Source organism: Verruconis gallopava (genome assembly GCF_000836295.1).
Source record: "Verruconis gallopava strain CBS 43764 unplaced genomic scaffold supercont1.4, whole genome shotgun sequence".
In the NCBI taxonomy this organism is placed as follows: domain Eukaryota; kingdom Fungi; phylum Ascomycota; class Dothideomycetes; order Venturiales; family Sympoventuriaceae; genus Verruconis; species Verruconis gallopava.
Window position 1 is genome coordinate 434,925 of NW_015622140.1, and position 18,824 is coordinate 453,748.

At 47.4% G+C, this 18,824-nt stretch overlaps 8 protein-coding genes across 10 annotated transcripts; 4 read left to right on the forward strand and 4 right to left on the reverse strand.

The window, feature by feature from the left end:
- Nucleotides 1–126: 126 nt before the first annotated feature.
- On the forward strand, nucleotides 127–2,423 carry PV09_01583. Of its 2 annotated transcripts, XM_016354497.1 has the most exons (4): nucleotides 127–172; nucleotides 232–493; nucleotides 549–650; nucleotides 700–2,423. In XM_016354497.1, exons 2-4 carry the CDS (start codon nucleotides 235–237, stop codon nucleotides 1,707–1,709), a joined length of 1,371 nt encoding a protein of 456 aa, XP_016217509.1. In that variant the 5' UTR covers nucleotides 127–172; nucleotides 232–234; the 3' UTR covers nucleotides 1,710–2,423. The 2 variants fall into 2 exon arrangements, with proteins under 2 accessions (XP_016217509.1, XP_016217508.1); XM_016354496.1 differs by having other exon boundaries at nucleotides 127–493.
- Nucleotides 2,424–2,440: 17 nt separating this feature from the next.
- Nucleotides 2,441–4,079, reverse strand: PV09_01584 (uncharacterized protein; the record flags this gene model as incomplete). The annotated part of the gene is made up of 4 exons (XM_016354498.1): nucleotides 2,441–2,527; nucleotides 2,579–2,964; nucleotides 3,014–3,565; nucleotides 3,617–4,079. The coding sequence occupies 4 exons, from the start codon at nucleotides 4,077–4,079 to the stop codon at nucleotides 2,441–2,443; spliced, it is 1,488 nt and encodes a 495-aa protein (XP_016217510.1).
- Nucleotides 4,080–4,222: 143 nt separating this feature from the next.
- On the reverse strand, nucleotides 4,223–7,711 carry PV09_01585 (uncharacterized protein). The gene is made up of 2 exons (XM_016354499.1): nucleotides 5,710–7,711; nucleotides 4,223–5,655 (listed from the first exon to the last, which is right to left on the reverse strand). The coding sequence occupies exons 1-2, from the start codon at nucleotides 7,463–7,465 to the stop codon at nucleotides 4,895–4,897; spliced, it is 2,517 nt and encodes an 838-aa protein (XP_016217511.1). The 5' UTR covers nucleotides 7,466–7,711; the 3' UTR covers nucleotides 4,223–4,894.
- Nucleotides 7,712–8,805: 1,094 nt separating this feature from the next.
- Nucleotides 8,806–10,707, forward strand: PV09_01586 (uncharacterized protein; the record flags this gene model as incomplete). The annotated part of the gene is made up of 4 exons (XM_016354500.1): nucleotides 8,806–10,105; nucleotides 10,157–10,224; nucleotides 10,334–10,415; nucleotides 10,468–10,707. The coding sequence occupies 4 exons, from the start codon at nucleotides 8,806–8,808 to the stop codon at nucleotides 10,698–10,700; spliced, it is 1,683 nt and encodes a 560-aa protein (XP_016217512.1). The 3' UTR covers nucleotides 10,701–10,707.
- Nucleotides 10,708–11,201: 494 nt separating this feature from the next.
- PV09_01587 lies at nucleotides 11,202–12,627 on the reverse strand. Of its 2 annotated transcripts, none has more exons than XM_016354502.1 (2): nucleotides 12,559–12,627; nucleotides 11,202–12,415 (listed from the first exon to the last, which is right to left on the reverse strand). In XM_016354502.1, exon 2 carries the CDS (start codon nucleotides 12,299–12,301, stop codon nucleotides 11,687–11,689), a length of 615 nt encoding a protein of 204 aa, XP_016217514.1. In that variant the 5' UTR covers nucleotides 12,302–12,415; nucleotides 12,559–12,627; the 3' UTR covers nucleotides 11,202–11,686. The 2 variants fall into 2 exon arrangements, with proteins under 2 accessions (XP_016217514.1, XP_016217513.1); XM_016354501.1 differs by having other exon boundaries at nucleotides 11,202–12,477; nucleotides 12,542–12,627.
- Nucleotides 12,628–13,554: 927 nt separating this feature from the next.
- Nucleotides 13,555–14,092, reverse strand: PV09_01588 (uncharacterized protein). The gene is made up of 2 exons (XM_016354503.1): nucleotides 13,914–14,092; nucleotides 13,555–13,866 (listed from the first exon to the last, which is right to left on the reverse strand). The coding sequence occupies exon 2, from the start codon at nucleotides 13,856–13,858 to the stop codon at nucleotides 13,556–13,558; it is 303 nt and encodes a 100-aa protein (XP_016217515.1). The 5' UTR covers nucleotides 13,859–13,866; nucleotides 13,914–14,092; the 3' UTR covers nucleotide 13,555.
- Nucleotides 14,093–14,456: 364 nt separating this feature from the next.
- Nucleotides 14,457–15,982, forward strand: PV09_01589 (uncharacterized protein; the record flags this gene model as incomplete). The annotated part of the gene is made up of 2 exons (XM_016354504.1): nucleotides 14,457–15,805; nucleotides 15,859–15,982. The coding sequence occupies 2 exons, from the start codon at nucleotides 14,457–14,459 to the stop codon at nucleotides 15,980–15,982; spliced, it is 1,473 nt and encodes a 490-aa protein (XP_016217516.1).
- A 705-nt stretch (nucleotides 15,983–16,687) lies between these two features.
- Nucleotides 16,688–18,713, forward strand: PV09_01590 (uncharacterized protein). Its single transcript, XM_016354505.1, has 3 exons — nucleotides 16,688–17,426; nucleotides 17,473–17,728; nucleotides 17,888–18,713. Exons 1-3 carry the CDS (start codon nucleotides 16,974–16,976, stop codon nucleotides 18,610–18,612), a joined length of 1,434 nt encoding a protein of 477 aa, XP_016217517.1. The 5' UTR covers nucleotides 16,688–16,973; the 3' UTR covers nucleotides 18,613–18,713.
- Nucleotides 18,714–18,824: the final 111 nt, after the last annotated feature.

Genomic DNA, 18,824 nt, shown 5'->3' on the forward strand with positions numbered 1-18,824 from the left:
TAAGGTGTTGGGATGGGCCTGGCATGTCCCATGTGAGAGGTGAGGTCGCCGGCTGCGGCGTTGCGGCGATGCGTCACTAACAAGGGACCAACCCAAAAAAAAAAGTAACCTATTTGCGGATTGTGCGAGCAAGTTCACAGCCAAGTCACATATTGGCTCTTATTGGGTTCATGTCCGTTTCAAAGCCTCTCAGGTCTTTGCGCTTGCACTACCGTATCTGATGTCTGATAGCAAATGTCCGACGTGAATATGCTTCTACGACCGCCGGTCAACCGCGCAATGCGGCAACTTGACCGCGCTTTCTTCCAGAAGACCGTGCCTCTTGCAGCAGCCCGAATCTTTAGCAACCAGCAAATTTCTCAATGTCGCAAAGATCTGGAAAAGAGCCGGGATCTTCTAAGGCACGAGAGGATATCGCCGATACAACTGGCTCCCGGCGCGAATAACACGGGACTGAAATGTCTGCTACTAAAGCCAAACATCAAGCACGACGGTACCTAGCCTGAACCCGGGTCATATCATGAGGAGAGACTGATTTCGCTAGGCAGATGTCTCTACATGGAGTGAGACCTTACGTGCTTTGGAGACGTCGAAGAAAGTAGATGTGATACCATATGAGCTACAGCTGAACTATGATTCATGGGACTACTGCAAGCCAACTCCCTACTGAAGTATTGGACAAATGACTGACGGTCGCAGATGACATAATGACATCGGTGCTCCCCGAAGATGAGCAAGAGGAAGTCCCTTCGGGCTTTTCCATCATCGGGCACGTTGCTCACCTTAACCTTCGCTCACAATATCTACCGTACAAATCACTCATCGCGTCTGTACTTCTGGACAAAAACCCACAAGTTCGCACCGTAATAAACAAAATTGACGATGTTGGTGCGGAAAATCCGTTTCGTACGTTTCCGTACGAGGTGTTAGCTGGACCCAATGACTTAAATGTGGAGGTTAAAGAGGAGGACTGTCTCTTTAGGTTCGATTATGCGAAGGTCTACTGGAATCCAAGACTCCATTCGGAACACAAGCGGCTAGTAAGTTTGTTTTCGGAAGGAGAGGCCGTATGCGATGTTATGGCAGGAGTGGGTCCTTTTGCAGTGCCGGCTGGGAGAAAGAGGGTATTCGTTTGGGCGAATGACTTGAATCCGGACTCTTATGCTTCACTTGAGGATGCCATCAAAAGGAACAAGGTATCACAGTATGTGCGGCCTTTCTCCACCGATGGGCGCCGCTTCATCGTGGATGCGACGCGCGACCTCTATCACGCGACCAAACAGCACAAGGTTGAAATCTTCTCTAAACCGTCGCGAAGTTCCAAGGAGGAAAAGAAGCTTCTCAAGACGCTAATACAACCGCGATATTTCAGCCACTACGTCATGAATCTACCTGCATCAGCGCTTTCCTTTCTAACCTCCTTTGTTGGCGTATACCGTGCTGCGGACATTCCACAAACACTAGATGCACGACTACCAAAGATTCACGTGTACTGCTTCTCCACGAAGTCTGAGGACAATGTTGAAGAGGAAAAGAAGATCTGTGCGGAAATTACTGGTCTGCTAGGCAGGGAGATGAGGCCGGGCAGTTCCCACGTGGAGGGAGAGGTTGAGATTGTTGACGTTCGGGATGTGGCCCCAAATAAAAGAATGTTTTGCGCCAGTTTCACACTGCCAAGCGATGTTGCCTGGGCGAGGCCGATGGCTTGAGACTCTGTTGACGAGATGCTTTGTCTCGAGGGGCAAATGTAAGGAGCTACTATACGCAAACACAGCAAAAATGCGATTATGCTCCCGTTATGCACCCAAATCTGTCCATCCGGAGATTACTATGTAACACAACCACTAGCAGCTCGGCAACAGTAGGCATAGCAGGGGACTTCTGCAAAAGCTGAAATCTCAAAGTTCTCGATGCCTTTTACAAAGCTTGGTACTCTCCACAAAGGACTCCTCCTACCTGCTACATGAACAGAATTTGATGTTTCAAACCTTTCTCGTGCTAATTCCGAACACTACGAACTGGAACGGAGGCCAGGTTTCGCAATCTCGCTTTTTTCTCGCCGTGGATCACCTCGCAGTTCGCGAAAGGCGCTTCTAGAAATCCGTCAGCATTCAGTCTTGAGGCTTAATCTCCAATAATCACGTGACCGAAGGAATTCCTTAGGAAATGGATATCATATCTTCAGTTGTATTACCCGCTATCAATGCAAACAGTCCTTCAGCATGCGGCCTTACTTTTAAATTACAGCGTTAACATGATCAACTGAAGCTACATCTTGGACGACATAACCTACAACATGATCGTATCCAAGACAGCTTTCAAATTGAAGAAGGGTTGTTGACTGTGCTCTGAGATAATGGAGGTAGGTATCATGCATTGTCAGGTTTAGCAAAGATAAGCTTACTCTTTAATTTAAAAGCCCGAGCTATCAAATCCTATATTAAACTTTGATCCAACCATTCAATCGGTTCTTTGAATCGTATTGGCGTTTCAATTCCTTTAACTTCTCATAATTTTCGCCGTAAATCTGCTAAGATCAGCTTTACCTCGAAGGAAGCGTAGGAACCGGCCTGCCTACTTCTTGGACATCATGAAAGTCTTCTATAGCATTGGCTGTTGAACTACGATTGGCGCTCGGTCCAAGTATAAAACTTGGCCCCTGCATTGCGAGCTCTCTCGCGACATCGTCTGCCGCGCTTCTCCCAGGTGATCCTGACTGTATCAATATCATGTGCTTGAATCCTGGAGGTCTGGGCCATCCAGAAGAGAGCCTGCCAGATTTCGACTCAGAAGTGCAGAACAGTTCAAAGACCAAGCTTGAGTAAGATCCGAGGGAGTCATTTGCAGCCATGGAGCACTCATCATACCACTCAAAGGATTTCATCAGGATGTCCTCGGATAGTCGTGCAAGAGCAATTCCGGTCCAATAAAACGTCTGCGTATACGTAAGAGCACCAACGCCATCTTGGACAAAATCAGCACGAGGTTAGAAATTCGGCGAGGCAAGACTTACTCTGCATCATTGCGAGCTCCTTCATAGTTTGATATCGGGTTCGGTCGATGACTCCAGGTATGTTCAATGCCCATCCAAAAGCTTCCCTGCCAGCCTCCTCGCCTCGCGCATCAAAGGCGTGAACGACGATCATGTCTCCGTTTTTGCCGTCTCCAATAGCTTTTAGGATTTCTGGGTTCATACGATACAAGAACAGCGCCGTTTTGGGTTCTGGGTGGTCCTGGTCCATACCGAGAATTCCTGTGCAGATCTGCTTTTGTGCTTCCCGGCTATTTGGAATCAGGATAGGACCGGACCACACCTTCTGTGGATACTTAAAACAACGCAGCTTGAATGCAACGGCTACGGCGAAAGAGCCTTCCGTGCCGCGCATGGCCCAGAGAAGATCGGGTTCTTCAGAGGCCCATATTACCGTTCCATCAAGCTTAACGACTTGCATGTCCAATAGATTTTCCGGATCAGACAAACAGCCGTGCTCTCCAGACAACCATGAAAACCCTCCAGAGAGCGTGCTTCCACCTACGCCAATGTTTGGAGTTCTAACGGACACCACTAGCACCATCTAGTCAGTACTGTCGTCCAAGTTCCGAGATGATCTCTTACCTGAGTACTCTGGAGCTATCTGCTCCATCTTTGTATAATAGTTTTCCCAAGGCTGGCCAACGCCAAGAATCAATTGTTCCTTGTCGCGATCAAATTCGAATTGGTCAAAGGCCCTCATGCTCAAGATAACATCTTTGGCAGACGCACTCCCAAACCCCATACTTCTGACCTTGAACTGTAAGCTCGACTCAGCCAAGTAACGGACTGTCCTGCTCAAAGACTCTAGAGTCTTTGGCCTCACGACTAATTTCGGCTTGTAGTCCTTCTGCAAAGCGAAGGGCCGACTGTTCATCACATAGTCTGGCGATTCGGGATAAATGATTTCGTCTGTTTCGAGCAGAGCTTTAAGCTCGTTAAGTTCTTGTTCTGCAGTCATTGTAGAGAAACCAGTGAATTGAAGCAGCTGTCTCGTCTTTTCTAAAGACGAGCCTTTATGAGCCTTTATGTCTACGCTCGGAAACATGCTGTGGAGCAGGGTAAGCTCCAACGTAAGCAGAACGGCATGGTTTTGTTCTAGATGCGGCGGATGACCTTGGAAAGGCACTGAAGAACGTCCCAATTGCAAAAGAACTGGGATTGAATTTAGAAAGAAAAATTCATTGACTGGCTGGATCTACGAATCTAATAGATCAGGAATACCTGTAAGGGTATGTAAGTTTTGACCATCGGATTTCTCCGTCTGGAAAATGGACAGGGATGCCTTTTGCGTGTCTATGACATTTGAATGCCGTTCGAGCGAGGGAAACAGTGTAAGCCATGCAACAATAGTCGATAAGATTAAAATGTCTTGGCATCACAAGAAAACTCGATCGCTCATGCATGTCTTGTTCTATATACAAAGCATACAAGGTCGTAACAGATCGAAGAGCTATCTCTGTCACGCACTTGAAAGAGCATGTACATCGAAGCGCAAACCAATCTCCCACTCCTCGAAAATAACAAGTAGCGTTTGGACGAAGAGGTCATGGACCCGGGAATCAAGAAAATATACAGGCCACAATCATTACAAGTACCATACCTGCTGCGCTTTCCCAAAGCAGACTCTTTTTTCAAGGGAAATAAGGAAGAAAAAGAAAGTAGACAAAAAAAAAGCTTCTTCGGACTAGGATATCAACATCTGGTAACCGCAACGCCCGACGCTCGATGATGAAGATGTAAATTCATAAATAGGTCCTGTTACCAAGTACTGAGAATGCTAAGTCGTGAGATGGCTGTAGACGCTGAACATGAGAAAAACAATATGTGGGAGGTTGCTGAGTTAATGTGATGGCATACAGCTTAGAAGACGGCGGCAAGTCCGTTCTTCGAGTGCCTCTTGCTGAATCGTTTTCGCCCTTTCAATGATTCTTGATCCATTTCGCCCTTTCGCAAGCGAGCGGTGGGAATGTTGACTCCGTCTAAAGTGTTATCTCCACCGAGTGTGCTGCTTGGGCTCGACAAAGAGGAGCCTAGGTCGTTGAATGCCGAATCCCCGGAATAAGAGTTGGCCATCGATTGAGATATAGCGAACTCTCGGGCCTTTTCTATGGCATCCATCCATTCCTGCGCACCATACATGCTTCCATCAGGATCGCTAGGCGTCGCCTTGGGATCTTCGAAAAGAAGATGCTTTGTTGGTGTATCGACGGACCACACAGTCAAGCCCTTTGAATCTTTAAAACTCTTCCACATCGTTCCAGGCGCCATAAGAGTGATATCTAGTTTAGCCTTTTTCTCATCACCTCCTGCCGATGCAAGGACAAGTCGAGCGCTTGAGGTGACCATAACCAGCCGTTGGCGTCTTTTGTTAGTGTTTCCGCCGAAGAATCTTGAAAATTTCTTTGAAGTTTCGCTCGAGCCTTCTCCATTCTTGGAATTCGGGCTGTGTGGTTGTGAGGTTACGGTCACGTTAAGGATTCCAAGTTTTAGTATGCGCTCATTATTTCTCGTCAGAACAGGTGACCAGTCGATATCGAGTTGTGATGGCGGAGGCAGTTCGGTAATAACGCGTGGATGAGGTCTAGTCAATTGACTTGAGCTCTGTGGAGCGGATGTAGGAGCTGCATGTCGTCGTCAATTTCGCGATAAACTTATGATATTTGATTTACACTTACCATTCAAGCGTATCGGCTCCTGTGCAGGGGGGCTGTACGCTTTCAATCTGGGAGCCTTCTGTTTCCACAAGCCTTTGCCCCATGTAATACCCTCAAAAAACCGATGGTTTTTAATATGCTCCATGGGCAATCGCTTCGCAGGGTCAAGGACAAGTAGACGTTCGACTAAATCTCTTGCAATGGAAGGGAAACCATCGGGAAATTGATAGTCCAAGGCAACAATCTTCTGGAACGTTTGATACTCGTTTGCTGCCTTGAAGGGAGGACGACCCGCGAGTAGTTGGAATATTATGCAGCCGAAAGCCCACAGATCGCTTGCTTTGCAAGCGTTCTTATCTGTCAACAATTCCGGACTTACATACTCTGCCGTCCCAACAAATGACATTGCTCTATCCAAATCTGCACCGTCGAGAGGATCACCCGTTGTTGAGCCGCTGCCATCCTTCTTCGGCTTGGTCTCTAAAATTTTCGCTGTGCCAAAGTCGGTGATTTTGACATGCATGTGTGCATCAAGGAGTACGTTCTCCGGCTTGAGATCGCGGTGGATGACGCCTTTGGAATGCATGTAGTCAATCGCATCCAGTATCTGGGCTCCGTAGAAGCGTGTACATTCCTCGTCGAAAGAGCCCATCTTTTTCAAAACACCGAGCAATTCACCATTACTCGCTAAATCCAGAACGAAATACAAAGATCGTTCGTCTTGGAAAGTGTAATATAAACGAACGATGCCGGGATGCTCGGTCAAACGGTTGAGGGTATCCTTTTCTATGTTCACGTACTTGACTTTCTTCTCCTTGATTATGTGTCGCTTGTCCAGCACTTTGATGGCGTATTCACGCAAGGTCTGTCGATCAGTGGCTGCCAGCACTGTACTGTAGGAGCCTTCTCCTAGTGTTCGGCCAAAGTTGAAATCCTTCACTCCTTTTTTGGTCACTCTTTGAACAGTCCGACCATTTGCATCTACTTCTTGCCGAATCGTCGTGGCCGCTCCCCTTTCCTTCCATTCCTCGCTGCTTGGGGGTGGGCCATTCTCAAGCGTGTAAGGTGAGGAGGTGTTTGGTGTGGATGCCGACGATCCTGGTGGCATCTTTCTCGAACTTCTGCGCGGAGGCGGTGCTCCATTCTCTGCAAAGCCTGGTTGTGTCTGTAGCATTCGGTCACTACCACTCCGGTCGCGTGAGAGCAATCCGGACTGTGATAAAGCGGAGGCAGCAGCCCGCGAGCTACTCCTTTGAACCATTGAAGCCGTTGGTATGGTTGGCTGAGTAGGTTCCTCACCGTACCTGTAAGCGGCATAACTAGATATGCCAGAGCTACCAGAGAGGTTGGAATGGTTGTACATGCCCGATATGGGACGGGCTACATTCGTGGGATATGCTCGGTGCTGGGAACTAGGTCCTGGATGTCCCGCCAATGACAGAGGCTGTTGAGCCTGGTGAGGCAAAGGTAATGATGGACGGTGTTGTAGCTGCGGTTGAAAGACCGGATCAGATGAGGATGTTGTTGTTGTTGTTGTTGTGGCTGCTGTCGTCGTCGTAGGTTGGGAATCGTGGGTCGGCGAGGGCGAGAGATTCCTGCCAGCCGGCTTCTCTGTGGCAGTGGAGGATGAGGAGTGAGATGACGAAGGTGGGACTTGAGAGCTCTGGCTGGGCGGTGACGAGTCCGCTACCGCGGGTGACGAGGTGTCCTCATCATCTGGATTAGCGATACGTAGACCGCCCAGATATGTCTCTGTGAGACTGATGTCTCCATTCATGGCTGCGAACGTAAGGTAACGAGCGGAACGTGGACGTGCAGTTGCAGAATGTATCGGCAAGTTGCGAGCGCAGCGTCACCAACTGGGGGTTCTGCCGTGGGCTTGCGAAAGCTGGAGAGGCGCAGCCACAGGCGCCGCAGAATCCAAGGAAAGCGAGTGAAGGTTCTTTGATCTGCTCTCCAGCCACCGAGGCCGTCTTTTTGCGGCTGCAAGGAAGAGTGCACGCCAGGTCGTCCGCGATGAAGACGAAGCAGCGCCGACACTATAGATCGGGTTGGAGTCGACACTCCAGCCAAACAAGGTGCAATCACGTGGCTTGCACCGCGAATCTTGGCGGGCTGGACACTGGACAGTTGGACCGCAGGCCGGCGCTCAACTCATCGTCCGCTGGGCAAGCAGCAGGCTTTTGCCTTTTTTCTTTTCCGCCCCAGTTTATTTGCCGTCGCTGTCTTCGAATGACTTCCAATTTCCTTCTGCAGATGGCCTCTGCTTTTGTCCAACCAGTAGGCACATCATCGTCATCTTGCAGATCCGTTGGTAAGGGTCGGAGTACTCGTCCGAGGTCCGCCAACCGCTGTGCGAGTCTATGAGGTTGCGGAATCGCCTGCGTACTACTCTACCATTGCTGTGGCTATACCTTCATTGACAGGAAGTCAATATTTCGCAACAAGTGCCAGCGAGGAGTCCCACTCTATCGTCGTCGGCCTATGCCCTGGTCGTGGCTCCATTTCCCCTGCCCATCGTGATATAGTCTGTTCTCAAACCCACTATTCCTGGACTTCGAACCAGTCGCCATGCTACAACGTTTTGATCTTCATTTCACTCTACTTGGTATCCTGTAATTCATGTTAATTCCCACCGTAGGAGTATCCGGTTCAGATTGTCACAAACTCTCCAACTTACAGGTGTTCCTGCTCAATGTTGGAGCCGCTGGAAGAGTGGCTTCGGTGACTGGATCCACAACTAGATTCAAAGCTTGCTTATCCAACTGGAACAACTGTACGCTAACAAATTCCAGTCTGATTGCATCGCATCCTAAGTTCCATTCCTAAAGGGTTGAAGGCTTATGGCACAGCCTAATCCCGTTACCATGGAGCGAGTGGGTTTGATCGGTCAGGATCGATCATGAATCTTCATTGTGCAAGAGCCAAGTAATAGTGTGCTCTTTCTCAATTTATGCAAATGTTTGTCTCACCTTCCTACCTGTATCGTGGACCTTCAGCGGCGCATGCGCACTACGATGTTTGTTCTTAATCAAAGAGTGCACCTTAGCCATAATTTTAACCAGCTTCGTGGTTTTGAGTTGTTGCAAATTTGGCACTGCCTTCACCTACATCAAAATGCTTCGTCTTCAGCCGTCCGAGATAACTCTTACGACAGATGACGTCCAGATACTGAATGTCATTCTTGACCAGCGACAACGCCAGCGACAACGCCAGCGACCCCTTGGTGGAGCTACTTTGCGGCGCGGTCCAGAGCGATCTCGAGACGAGGCTGTCATGGGACAAGCTGCTCAGTATATGGCACCTTATTCCGCTGAGCATTGTGTTGAGGAGGCAAATGGTATAGGCCTCTCACAGTCTAATCATATCGGGAGACGAGTAGATTTGAGAGCCCAGCCTTCGTCCACCAGTGCACTTCAACCGCAGAGCTCAGGGCCATATATGACGTCTACATCATGGCAAGATCGCAATGGGGCTTTTATTCCTCCTTCTCGTCACAGCTCACCGTTTGTGGGCGAATTTCAGGTTGATGGCCAATATGAATCATTGCAACCGGGATCATCGACTCAAAGTCATACGGCCAGTGCTGTTGTCCCGAAAGGCCACACTTCGCTAGCTCGACAGCTAATGCAATCGCGCACGAGAAGTGCTCCATATATCTCTGAAACCTTATCTCCTCACTCTACACATAGAAATTATCCACCTCAGCAACGTAGCGAAAGCAACATACCGTTTGGGGGGTGCAGGGAAGATATTTCATACCAAAAAGCGTGGAGTATTGGCGATGAGTGTGCATCTGGCGAGCGGTATAACATTTTGAACAGCCCATCCGCACTGCCAGCAAATATTCCCAAAGCCCTGATAAATATGAATGACACAAACGACCAATTAACGAACAATGAATTGGGTCCAGCTTCATCTGCTGCTGAGGCTGCCGCGGCAGACATGCCTTCGCCTCTAGACACCATCACCCAGCAAGCTGCGGCGGCGCAAACCCGCCTGGTTTCGATTGCTCGTCAAAGTGCGACACAGCAAGCATCGCCTGAGCGGCGAAGCGCAAATCTTTTTCACGCGAATGCTGCGAACGAGCACATAGCCGTGAATATGAGCGTCGATCACCCAACGTATAGCAGGCTTTACGGAAGACCGCAGCATTGGATATCGCCTCCGGCATTACAACATGGAACAGAAACTGAAATGATGCCTTCCGCGCCACCGAGTAGTCCCAGCACATCTCCAATCCTTAACAATCACTTGATTCGTAGAGCCGACCAAAGAGTGACCCAGCATCGCGAGTTTATTCCTCCGATAATTCAAGCTCGTCATGCCTCACGCCATTCTATCCACTCAGCATATAGCTATAGCATTATCTCCAATAGACGCGTTCGACATGCTATCCCACTGCGAAATTGGAGCCGTAATTTCCTTTAATATTTCAAGACTCATTCGTGTTGCTGACTAAGTTTAGGTGGACATTCCTCCATACCACAAAATAATCTTTCAACAGTGCCTCCAAGGACTCGCTCTGCAAGCACGGTATAGCCCTCCCAGGTTCTTGGCCGTGTTAGGGATCATTTTCCTTCAAATCATGTCATCATGCCAGCACATGTTTGGCTGTAGACAAAACATACTAATGCGCCGGCAGCAAGCAGTAGTTACGCCCCGCCTCGAAGGCTCAGAAATGCAGACAACAACAACTCTACCGGTAACTCCACACATCGCAGATCGTAAGTATTAAGACACATCGGTTGTCTATTTTCGTTAACATAGGAGCTCTAGCAACGAGACAATGGACACCGACTCTAGGCCAATACACACCAGGCACGGTGGTTCGAGCTAGCCAACGAAACCAAGAGAATTCAGAAGAGGTCAATATGAGGCAATTTCAGGCTGATGTATTGGCGCTGCAAGAACGTGAGGCCAGCCAACGAGAGATGGAATCTCGCAATGGAGTAATGGATGACACCCCACCGAGATCGCAAAGGGTCGAGCGTTACATAAACAATGGCTGAATTCCCTGCCACGTACTACGGCTCTCAAAAGATGCTCAATTCTCCATCAGCTACTGGTTTAATACCTCTTGCGCTTTTCATTAATAAACATGCGATTGAAGGGTTTGAGCACTTGTTGCATTTGCTCTCGCTAATTCATTGCTAGTCCCTAGCTTGTTTATAAGTAATTGAATAATATTGACCTACTCGATTCGAATAATCAAGTGCTTTGTACGCTTTGACAGGATATGAAGCAGTTCAGACAAACGTCTAAACATTTCGGATAGGGCTCAAGCTTGGTTCGACACTTCGTCATGCCTTGCTCGCACGCCTTTCTTCTGCAGATAAAGCGCATAAAATAGACTTCCTTAAAATATCTTTAGTGTCCATTGGCATGGCCAAAGTAAGAGCGCTAATGTAAACGCCAAAAAGAATGGAGACTCAGTCCAGTTGGAAGACGAGAAAAATGATGTAATTTTCGACGGAAAACCAAGAGTGGAAGCGAAGCGAATATCAAGAAGTGTGTTTCCATTATTTGGCAAGAATATCAAGAGAAATTAACCGTAGCTAGTTGTAGAAAGTATGCTAGAGACTAGCGAAATGATAACAGCGCGATACAAGATAAAAAAGGATATACTGTGCACCATAGAGTAGCACAGCATGAAACAAATCTCATTGTGGATTGAATGGGAAAGCGTTCGAACTGCACGTTCTAGATTATCCTCGCACGGTGAGGATTCGTGTAGTATCTTGAACGTCTCAAGTCAAACCTACAACGGTAGGTATGATTTCGTTCACACCTCGCACATGACCGACCGTGTTTGACACACGGAGTGGGAGTGATGACTGGTAAAAATACCAATTTCTTGAAGTGTCGGCATCGGTGTTCTTAGCAGCTCGTTACAAGCTCATGCTGAAGACTGAGCCAAAAGTTCTTAAGAAAACCCTTGCGGACAGTGACACCAATTTTGTCAAAGCCACTGTAGTGAACAGAATCTGATCTTTACTCATGCATTGACCGCTCCTGCACGACCGTTTTGGTACCGGTGTCGCATGTTTGCACCTCGAACTCCTGGTCGCAGTCTGTGTTCAAGATTCCGTCTTAGATTCCTCCGTTTGTCCGCCTCTAGCTCAATAATCATGCTAGCTTTCTCGACAGCTCGCATGACGGGTGTGTCGGCTTCATTCATAAACTTCACAGTAAAGTCCCAAGGACTTGCACTAGGCAAGGTAAGCCAATACCGGCATGGTGGCTGGAACATGCTCATAGTTCTGAGGGCTGGGGGACACTTGGTCAATAATTTTCGCATTTGGATCGGTGAAATTTTCAGATGCGCTGGTGGTCCCCTAGAACCATTTTGCGATCTCATCGGGACATCTGCGCATCCAATATCGCTGAAGAAGTCCTCAAACAATGGATTATAATCTCGAATATCACGTGATAGATCTGGACGTTGATAAAGATTACGCTGGAGCGATGGTGATGTAGAGATTACTGCGTTCCAGAAACGACAAACACGCTTGACGATCAGGAGTCTGTCGATGGAAAGGTCGGAGAGGATTTGTTCAAGTAGTTCCGCTGTGTGAAGAACCTCCATCACAGCTGAAGCATGTGGAGTCATCTTGAGAGAACCTGGTTCTGGAAGACTGGTGTACCCGTTGGGGAGAGTTTGATCTTAGCGACTGTCTCGAGTCAAAGTCTTCTCGAACAGACTGTCTTGTTGCTATTATCCTGTCTGGGCAGAAGTCAACGAAGTGTAACAGGTCAGGTCCGTATGATTGATATCTGAAGAGAATCCTGGCGGAGATGTGGGCGAGAGGTCATGACTTGACAGCGGCGCGGAGTGGACAATGTGACCAACCAACGAGAGTTGCTTACTCTTCTTGGGTAGCTCGCTGAACCTTGATGTTGAGACAAATGGCAATATTATTGGACGGGGGAGCGGGGTAGACGAGGCTCCAGGCTGTTGCTTTAAACAGTTTCGTTAAATCCGAGTGCTCTGACGTTCACACCCAGGCGTAACACAACTTGCTATGAAACTCTTGTCAAAAGTTCGATCTGGGATCTACGCATGAGAGAAGTCAAGAAGAGTACAGTTCGTTAGACCCTATCGTCGTGACTAGTCATGTGACCAGTACGTTTCCTGATGTGATCGACAGCTGAGCATGCCGAAATCAGACTCCGTTACATCGCTGCAAGCCCGCTATGAGAATTAGGTTGTTGAATAGATCAGACCCTGTCAAGATTGCTTCAATGATTCCTGGAAATTTGTTGGCCTTGAAGACTTCGACACCCAAAAATAGTTCTACTGAACCCTGTTTCGAACAAATCTGGACTCGATTGGCGGAAAGGTATAAAGTTCTGTCATTTGCACGACCCAGGACGATCTATCGGGATTTCATACTCAGTCAAAAAATCCTTTGTGTTTGGGAGCAAACTTACCGTCTGCTGAGCCCCCATAAGCCAGTACACTAGCTTGGCGAACCCTGACCCCTAATGCTCCAAGATGTTTTCGGAGCACCATGCGTGAGTGTTGAAGCTTGTAAATCAAGCCTTTAACTGCACGTAGGCTTGGCTCTATTGTTTCGTTCCCCAGATGAATCAATAGTCTAGACATGTATACCGTTATCTGCTCATAACCTCTTCTTCCTTCGCTGTCTAGATCGAAGTCCACAAATGTTGGTCCTTCTCCCAAACGAAGACAAAATCAAAATTACGTCGAGCATTTTCTCAATTGAGTCATGGAAAACATGGGATCAGAAAGAGAACAAAGCTATTGATGCTCGCAGACAAGCATTTTTGCTTAGGTAGCGACAACCCCTCGTCATGGCTGGAGTCAAATTCGACTCTCGAATTCTCGAAATTATCGTTTTTGTTATTGCTTGTTAACTATAAGATAAAGGAGAGTTGGTAATTTAGCAGCTTTGAGACGCAACACAAGGCTTCGTGTGACACAGGCGGGTATCCGTCGTTGGTAAGGCGCCACAAGGCTATTTACCATCACTTTGAGCACAGAAGAAATTAGACAAGTCTGACAGTGACCAATAGCCTGGTAGTCTTCGAGAAATACATCAGTCTGTGGCAAATTTAAGTCAGTCCTATGTATCGTTAACCACGTTTCAGCAATTGAATCTGAATAGAATGCCATCAGGTCGAGCAGAAAAGTTGTGTGCGTCATAAATTGAGCTGCGTTGCATATTAGGACTGAAACCGCGTGAGATCAAAGCCCATACGAATGTATTTGATGAACGAAAATAAAATCTCGTGATTGTAGATGCATGAGTTGTGTCGGTCCGAGTATCCAGGTGCTCAGCGATAGGTAAAACTGCGGGCTTACAATATAAAGTTATAGTGGGTTTGGGGGCGACTGCTGATCTCCATGAATTTTGCAGAACTAATGCTATAAACTAGAACTAGGAGCAAGAAAAGAAGTGGCAACATCACAATGCCGGGGTGTCGGCAAATCCCCCTCAGTTCCCGAAAGGGCAAGTGAGTTTTAAGCACCCAGGAATAAATCCAGCGTGATCGGCAGCGACTCTTCCGATAATATGGGACCTTGAAGCTGATGGAGCACGGCATGAGAAGCCGCCATCTTTTTGTCACACGTTTGATTAGCACCGCATATTGTTCTACGTTTGAGAAATTGAGCTGAGGTCTCCAACATGGTCTTATGAACAGCATTTAGGTGGAGCAATTTTGGTTTCGTTCTGCTTTCTGTGCTTTTCTCGTACTTGTGATTCTTTACAACAAACTCAGACCAAATGGCGAACTCAATCATGATCAACCCCACTGCGGCATGGTCACCACCTTTGAAGAATACACTTCGTTCCGAGGCCCGGGAGGTTCACGAAGCTTCCAATCGAGACCTAACAGCGTGCACCTTCAATGCCGATGAGCTAAAAGAGCAAAAAAGAATACGGCTTCGCGTAGATCTTCGATTGTGCTCAATCGCAGGCATCTTGTGTTCTTTGAACTTGCTTGACTCGGGAGTTATCTCAAATGCAGCAGTGACGAGTATGCTCGTAGAGCTAGGCCTTGATAAAGGGAATCGTTATTCGGTGTCGATCTTTATCTTCACAATCGCAAGTATTGCGTTCCAACTACCGTCAACGATTGCTGTTCGGGTTATAGGACCAAGGGTGTGGTTTAGCCTCATTACCTTTACGTTTGGCACAATCACGTTTTGCACAGCGTTCGTCACGAGCTGGAAGCAAATGATCCTGCTCAGAATTTTGCTCGGCATTGCCATGTCCGGGATATACCCTGGGTTGACCTATCTTATCAGCACATGGTATACTAGAGAAGAGCAACAAGTACGGTTCGCACTTCTACAAACAGGCGAGGTGATGGTTCTGGCTACTGGGGGCTTTGTTAATTTCGGCTTGAACAAATTAGATGGCAGGACTCTGAAGGGGTGGCAATGGATGTTTCTTGTTCAAGGACTTATTACCTGCGTCCTCGCCATAGCCACCTACTTTTGGATGGTAGACTTCCCTGAAAACGCAGACAAAAGCTTTAGGTTTTTGGACAAGCGAGAAAGCGCCATCATGGCGAGCCGGATCCATCGCGATCGAGGGGACGTGACGGCAGACAAATTCGCCTGGTCTAAAGTTCTTATTCATGCTTCAGATATGAAGATTTGGGCGTTCTGCTGCATGTTCTTTCTGTTGAATATTGTGTCCACGAGCATGTCATACTTTCTGCCCACTATTCTACACGACGGTCTTGGATATAGCTCGTCGAAGTCGATTCTGCTAAATGCACCTGTCTACTATTACGCAGCACTTCCGGCACTAATATCCTCCTACTTGGGCGACAAACTCTCGCTGCGAGGACCAATCATCTCATTCAATTCCGTTGTCTTGATTGCAGGATACAGCATGCTTGGTTTTATTAACGATGCGAGAATACGCTATGCCGGAACTTTTTTGGTAACAGGGTCATATGTTGCGAATTGGGCAGCGTTGAATGCTTATATGGCATCAAATATAACCGGTCAATGGAAGAGAGTGTTCGCATCTGCAATGACAACAGCCTTCAATGGCGCTGGGGGAATCGCAGGGGCATACATCATTCGGTACAACGAAGCGCCGAACTATCCAACTGCAATCTGGACCTCTATAGGGTGTGTGCATTCTAATGAAAATTTTTATGGCGAGGTATTAATAACATGTACAGATCACATATTCTGATGATCGTCTTCGTTTTAGTCTTTTCTGCTTATTTCATGTCCGCAAATAAACGGCAAGCAAAAGGAAAGATCGTTTTGGAACATACGCCAGGGTTTCGCTTTACTCATTGATCTATCATGCTGTATGCTTGCACAAGCTGAGGAACTTTCAGCGCATTGAACAAAACATCTTAAAAATTTATAGGAAGAGAGTGACTAATTTATGTTTCAAACATCTTTATGTCTTACTGCCTCAATATAACGCTGGGTAGCCTTTCTTTGACAGAACGAAGCGATTAAACAACAAATAAAACGCGGAACGCTGATCCCCCAAATGCGCTTAACTCAACTTAGCTATCAAACATGGAAATAAATATTCATCTAGCAGATTAACAGGACGAGCTGGTACCAGTTATTCCAACAAAGGGCGGCAATGAAGGTACTCAGCGACATGATGCTCTTCGTGACATGTCGCATCAATTTTTAGCACATACTCCAATTATGCTGAAACCCTCCAGATCGCAAATATGTCCTATGCGGATCTAGAACGCTTATTCGTTGAGTAAAAGTATACAATCAAATATCTTACGGCGGGGTTAATCCTTGAAGTTATGTTAGGACAGTATATAAATTTATTCGATGTTTGTTTCGACTAAAGCTTTTCCTATATCCGCCAAAAGAAGTATTTGTTAAGTTTGATGATCTACAGGCGGTAAAGTCCAATTGAATAACTTGGTTATAAAGTGAGTAAACATGTCGATGACTAATCTTAATTCAGATTTTGCCTAATAGCTCGATAGTCTAGTTGCACGAAGCGCGACCTAACCCCGCCTGTCAGTAATAACGCTTCAAAGCTCGCAAAGCAAATTATATCCCCGTACCGAGGTAACCTACCACAGTTCTCCGTCCCCTCCTTTGCGCATGCTCAAAAGAAGAACGGAACTGTCGGGAATTGACAGGCGTAAGCACTACTGAAATCGCATTGCTTGGAGTATATGTGGTTGAACATCGCCTCGCATGCTCACCACTACCGATTGTGAGCCCAAATTAGGATTCAGGATAAATTTAACTCGACTCCCTACGAGCATCTTTAACGAGCATTCAAGAGGAGGTATATGATAAAATGAAGGAGTACCTCAAGTTCTATATAAATGGCGAATGGGTAGATCCGGTGACGCCCGCTACCATTGACGTGATCAACCCGGCCACGGAAGAAGTCTTTGCAAAGATCTCAGCGGGTTCCTCAGCCGATGTTGACAAAGCAGTCGCAGCAGCCCGTGCCGCTCTCCCTGCGTTCCAACAGACGACGAAGGCCGAGCGCATGGAGCTTTTGAAGAGGATCCTTGATGTGTATCAGAGACGCATCGAGGATATTGCTCAGGCATGCTCTATGGAGATGGGTGCACCGATCGGACTTGCCCGAAATGCACAGGCTGCAGCAGGACTGGGGCATCTGGCTAACACCTTAAAGGCTCTTGAAAAAATGGAATTCGAGGAGCAACGCGGATCGTCAAGAATCATCCGTGAAGGCATCGGCGTAGTTGGGCTCATTACCCCGTGGAACTGGCCACTCAATGTGAGGTCTTAGTAGAAGATATTTGGTCTTTGCTAATAATTATAAGCAAATCGTAGCAAAGACCGCGCCTGCTATCTCCGCAGGCTGCACAATGATATTGAAGCCAAGCGAAGTGGCACCTACGACCGGCACAATTTTCGCAGAGATTATGCATGAAGCTGGCGTACCTCCGGGTGTTTTCAACCTAGTTAATGGTGATGGGCCATCTGTTGGTCAAAAGATGGCCGAGCATCCGGATATCGATATGATGTCTTTCACTGGTTCCACGCGTGCCGGTGTTATTGTTGCAAAGGCTGCTGCTGGTGCGTATGAATATAGATCGATTCATTGACTATGCTGGTCCCTTTCGAAAGTTATCTGCATAATCTGAAGAGTTGATATCAGATGCTTTCGAAGGGACTAAACATACTTGAAGAAGTAGATATGTTAATCGCTTCGTTCCATATGCTAATACTGCGAAGATACCGTGAAGCGTGTAAGCCAGGAGCTGGGTGGCAAGTCACCCAACATCATTCTTCCGGACGCAGACCTAGAAGCGGCCGTAACCCGCGGAGTTTACAGCTGCTTCAACAATAGCGGCCAATCTTGCAATGCTCCAACACGGATGCTTGTCCCAGCAGAAAAAATGGATCAGGCTCTTGCTATTGCTAAAGCCGCTGCTGAAAAGCATAAGGTAGGCGATCCGACCAAGGAAGACACTATGCTCGGCCCCGTTGTTAGCGAGGCTCAGTTCAACAAAATCCAGAGCCTCATTGAGGCGGGTATCAAGGAGGGTGCGACCATGGTTACTGGTGGGCTTGGACGTCCAGAAGGCCTTGAACGTGGTTATTATTGCCGTCCAACAGTCTTTGGTAATGTAAATAACAACATGAGGATTGCTCGTGAAGAGATCTTTGGGCCTGTCCTCTCAATCCTTCCATACAAAGACGAGGAAGATGCTATTGCCATTGCCAACGACACTGTCTATGGCCTTTCTGCAAGCGTCGAGTCTAATGACATTGAACACGCTCTGAAAGTTGCTCGTCGTATCCGAGCTGGACAGGTTAGGATGTCGTCAACCGCATGGGACCCGTTTGCTCCATTTGGTGGCTATAAGCAATCGGGTAACGGTCGTGAGTTTGCAGACTGGGGTATTCATGACTTCCTCGAGGTTAAGGCCGTTGTAGGCTATGGAGCTAACCTGTAAAGGATGATTTAAATGGAGAAAATCGATTCTTAAAATAGATTTCCTGAATTCCAGCTTTGTAGAATCAATGCAGGTAGTGTAAACACGAATATGATATCAACGGAATTATATGGAAAGCATTTCATTTCCTGCTGTTACCATCACTTCTAAATGCGGCCTACACAATTTTGCAACGGCCTGTGAACCGCTTGATTGTCGTCTCCTATATCGTT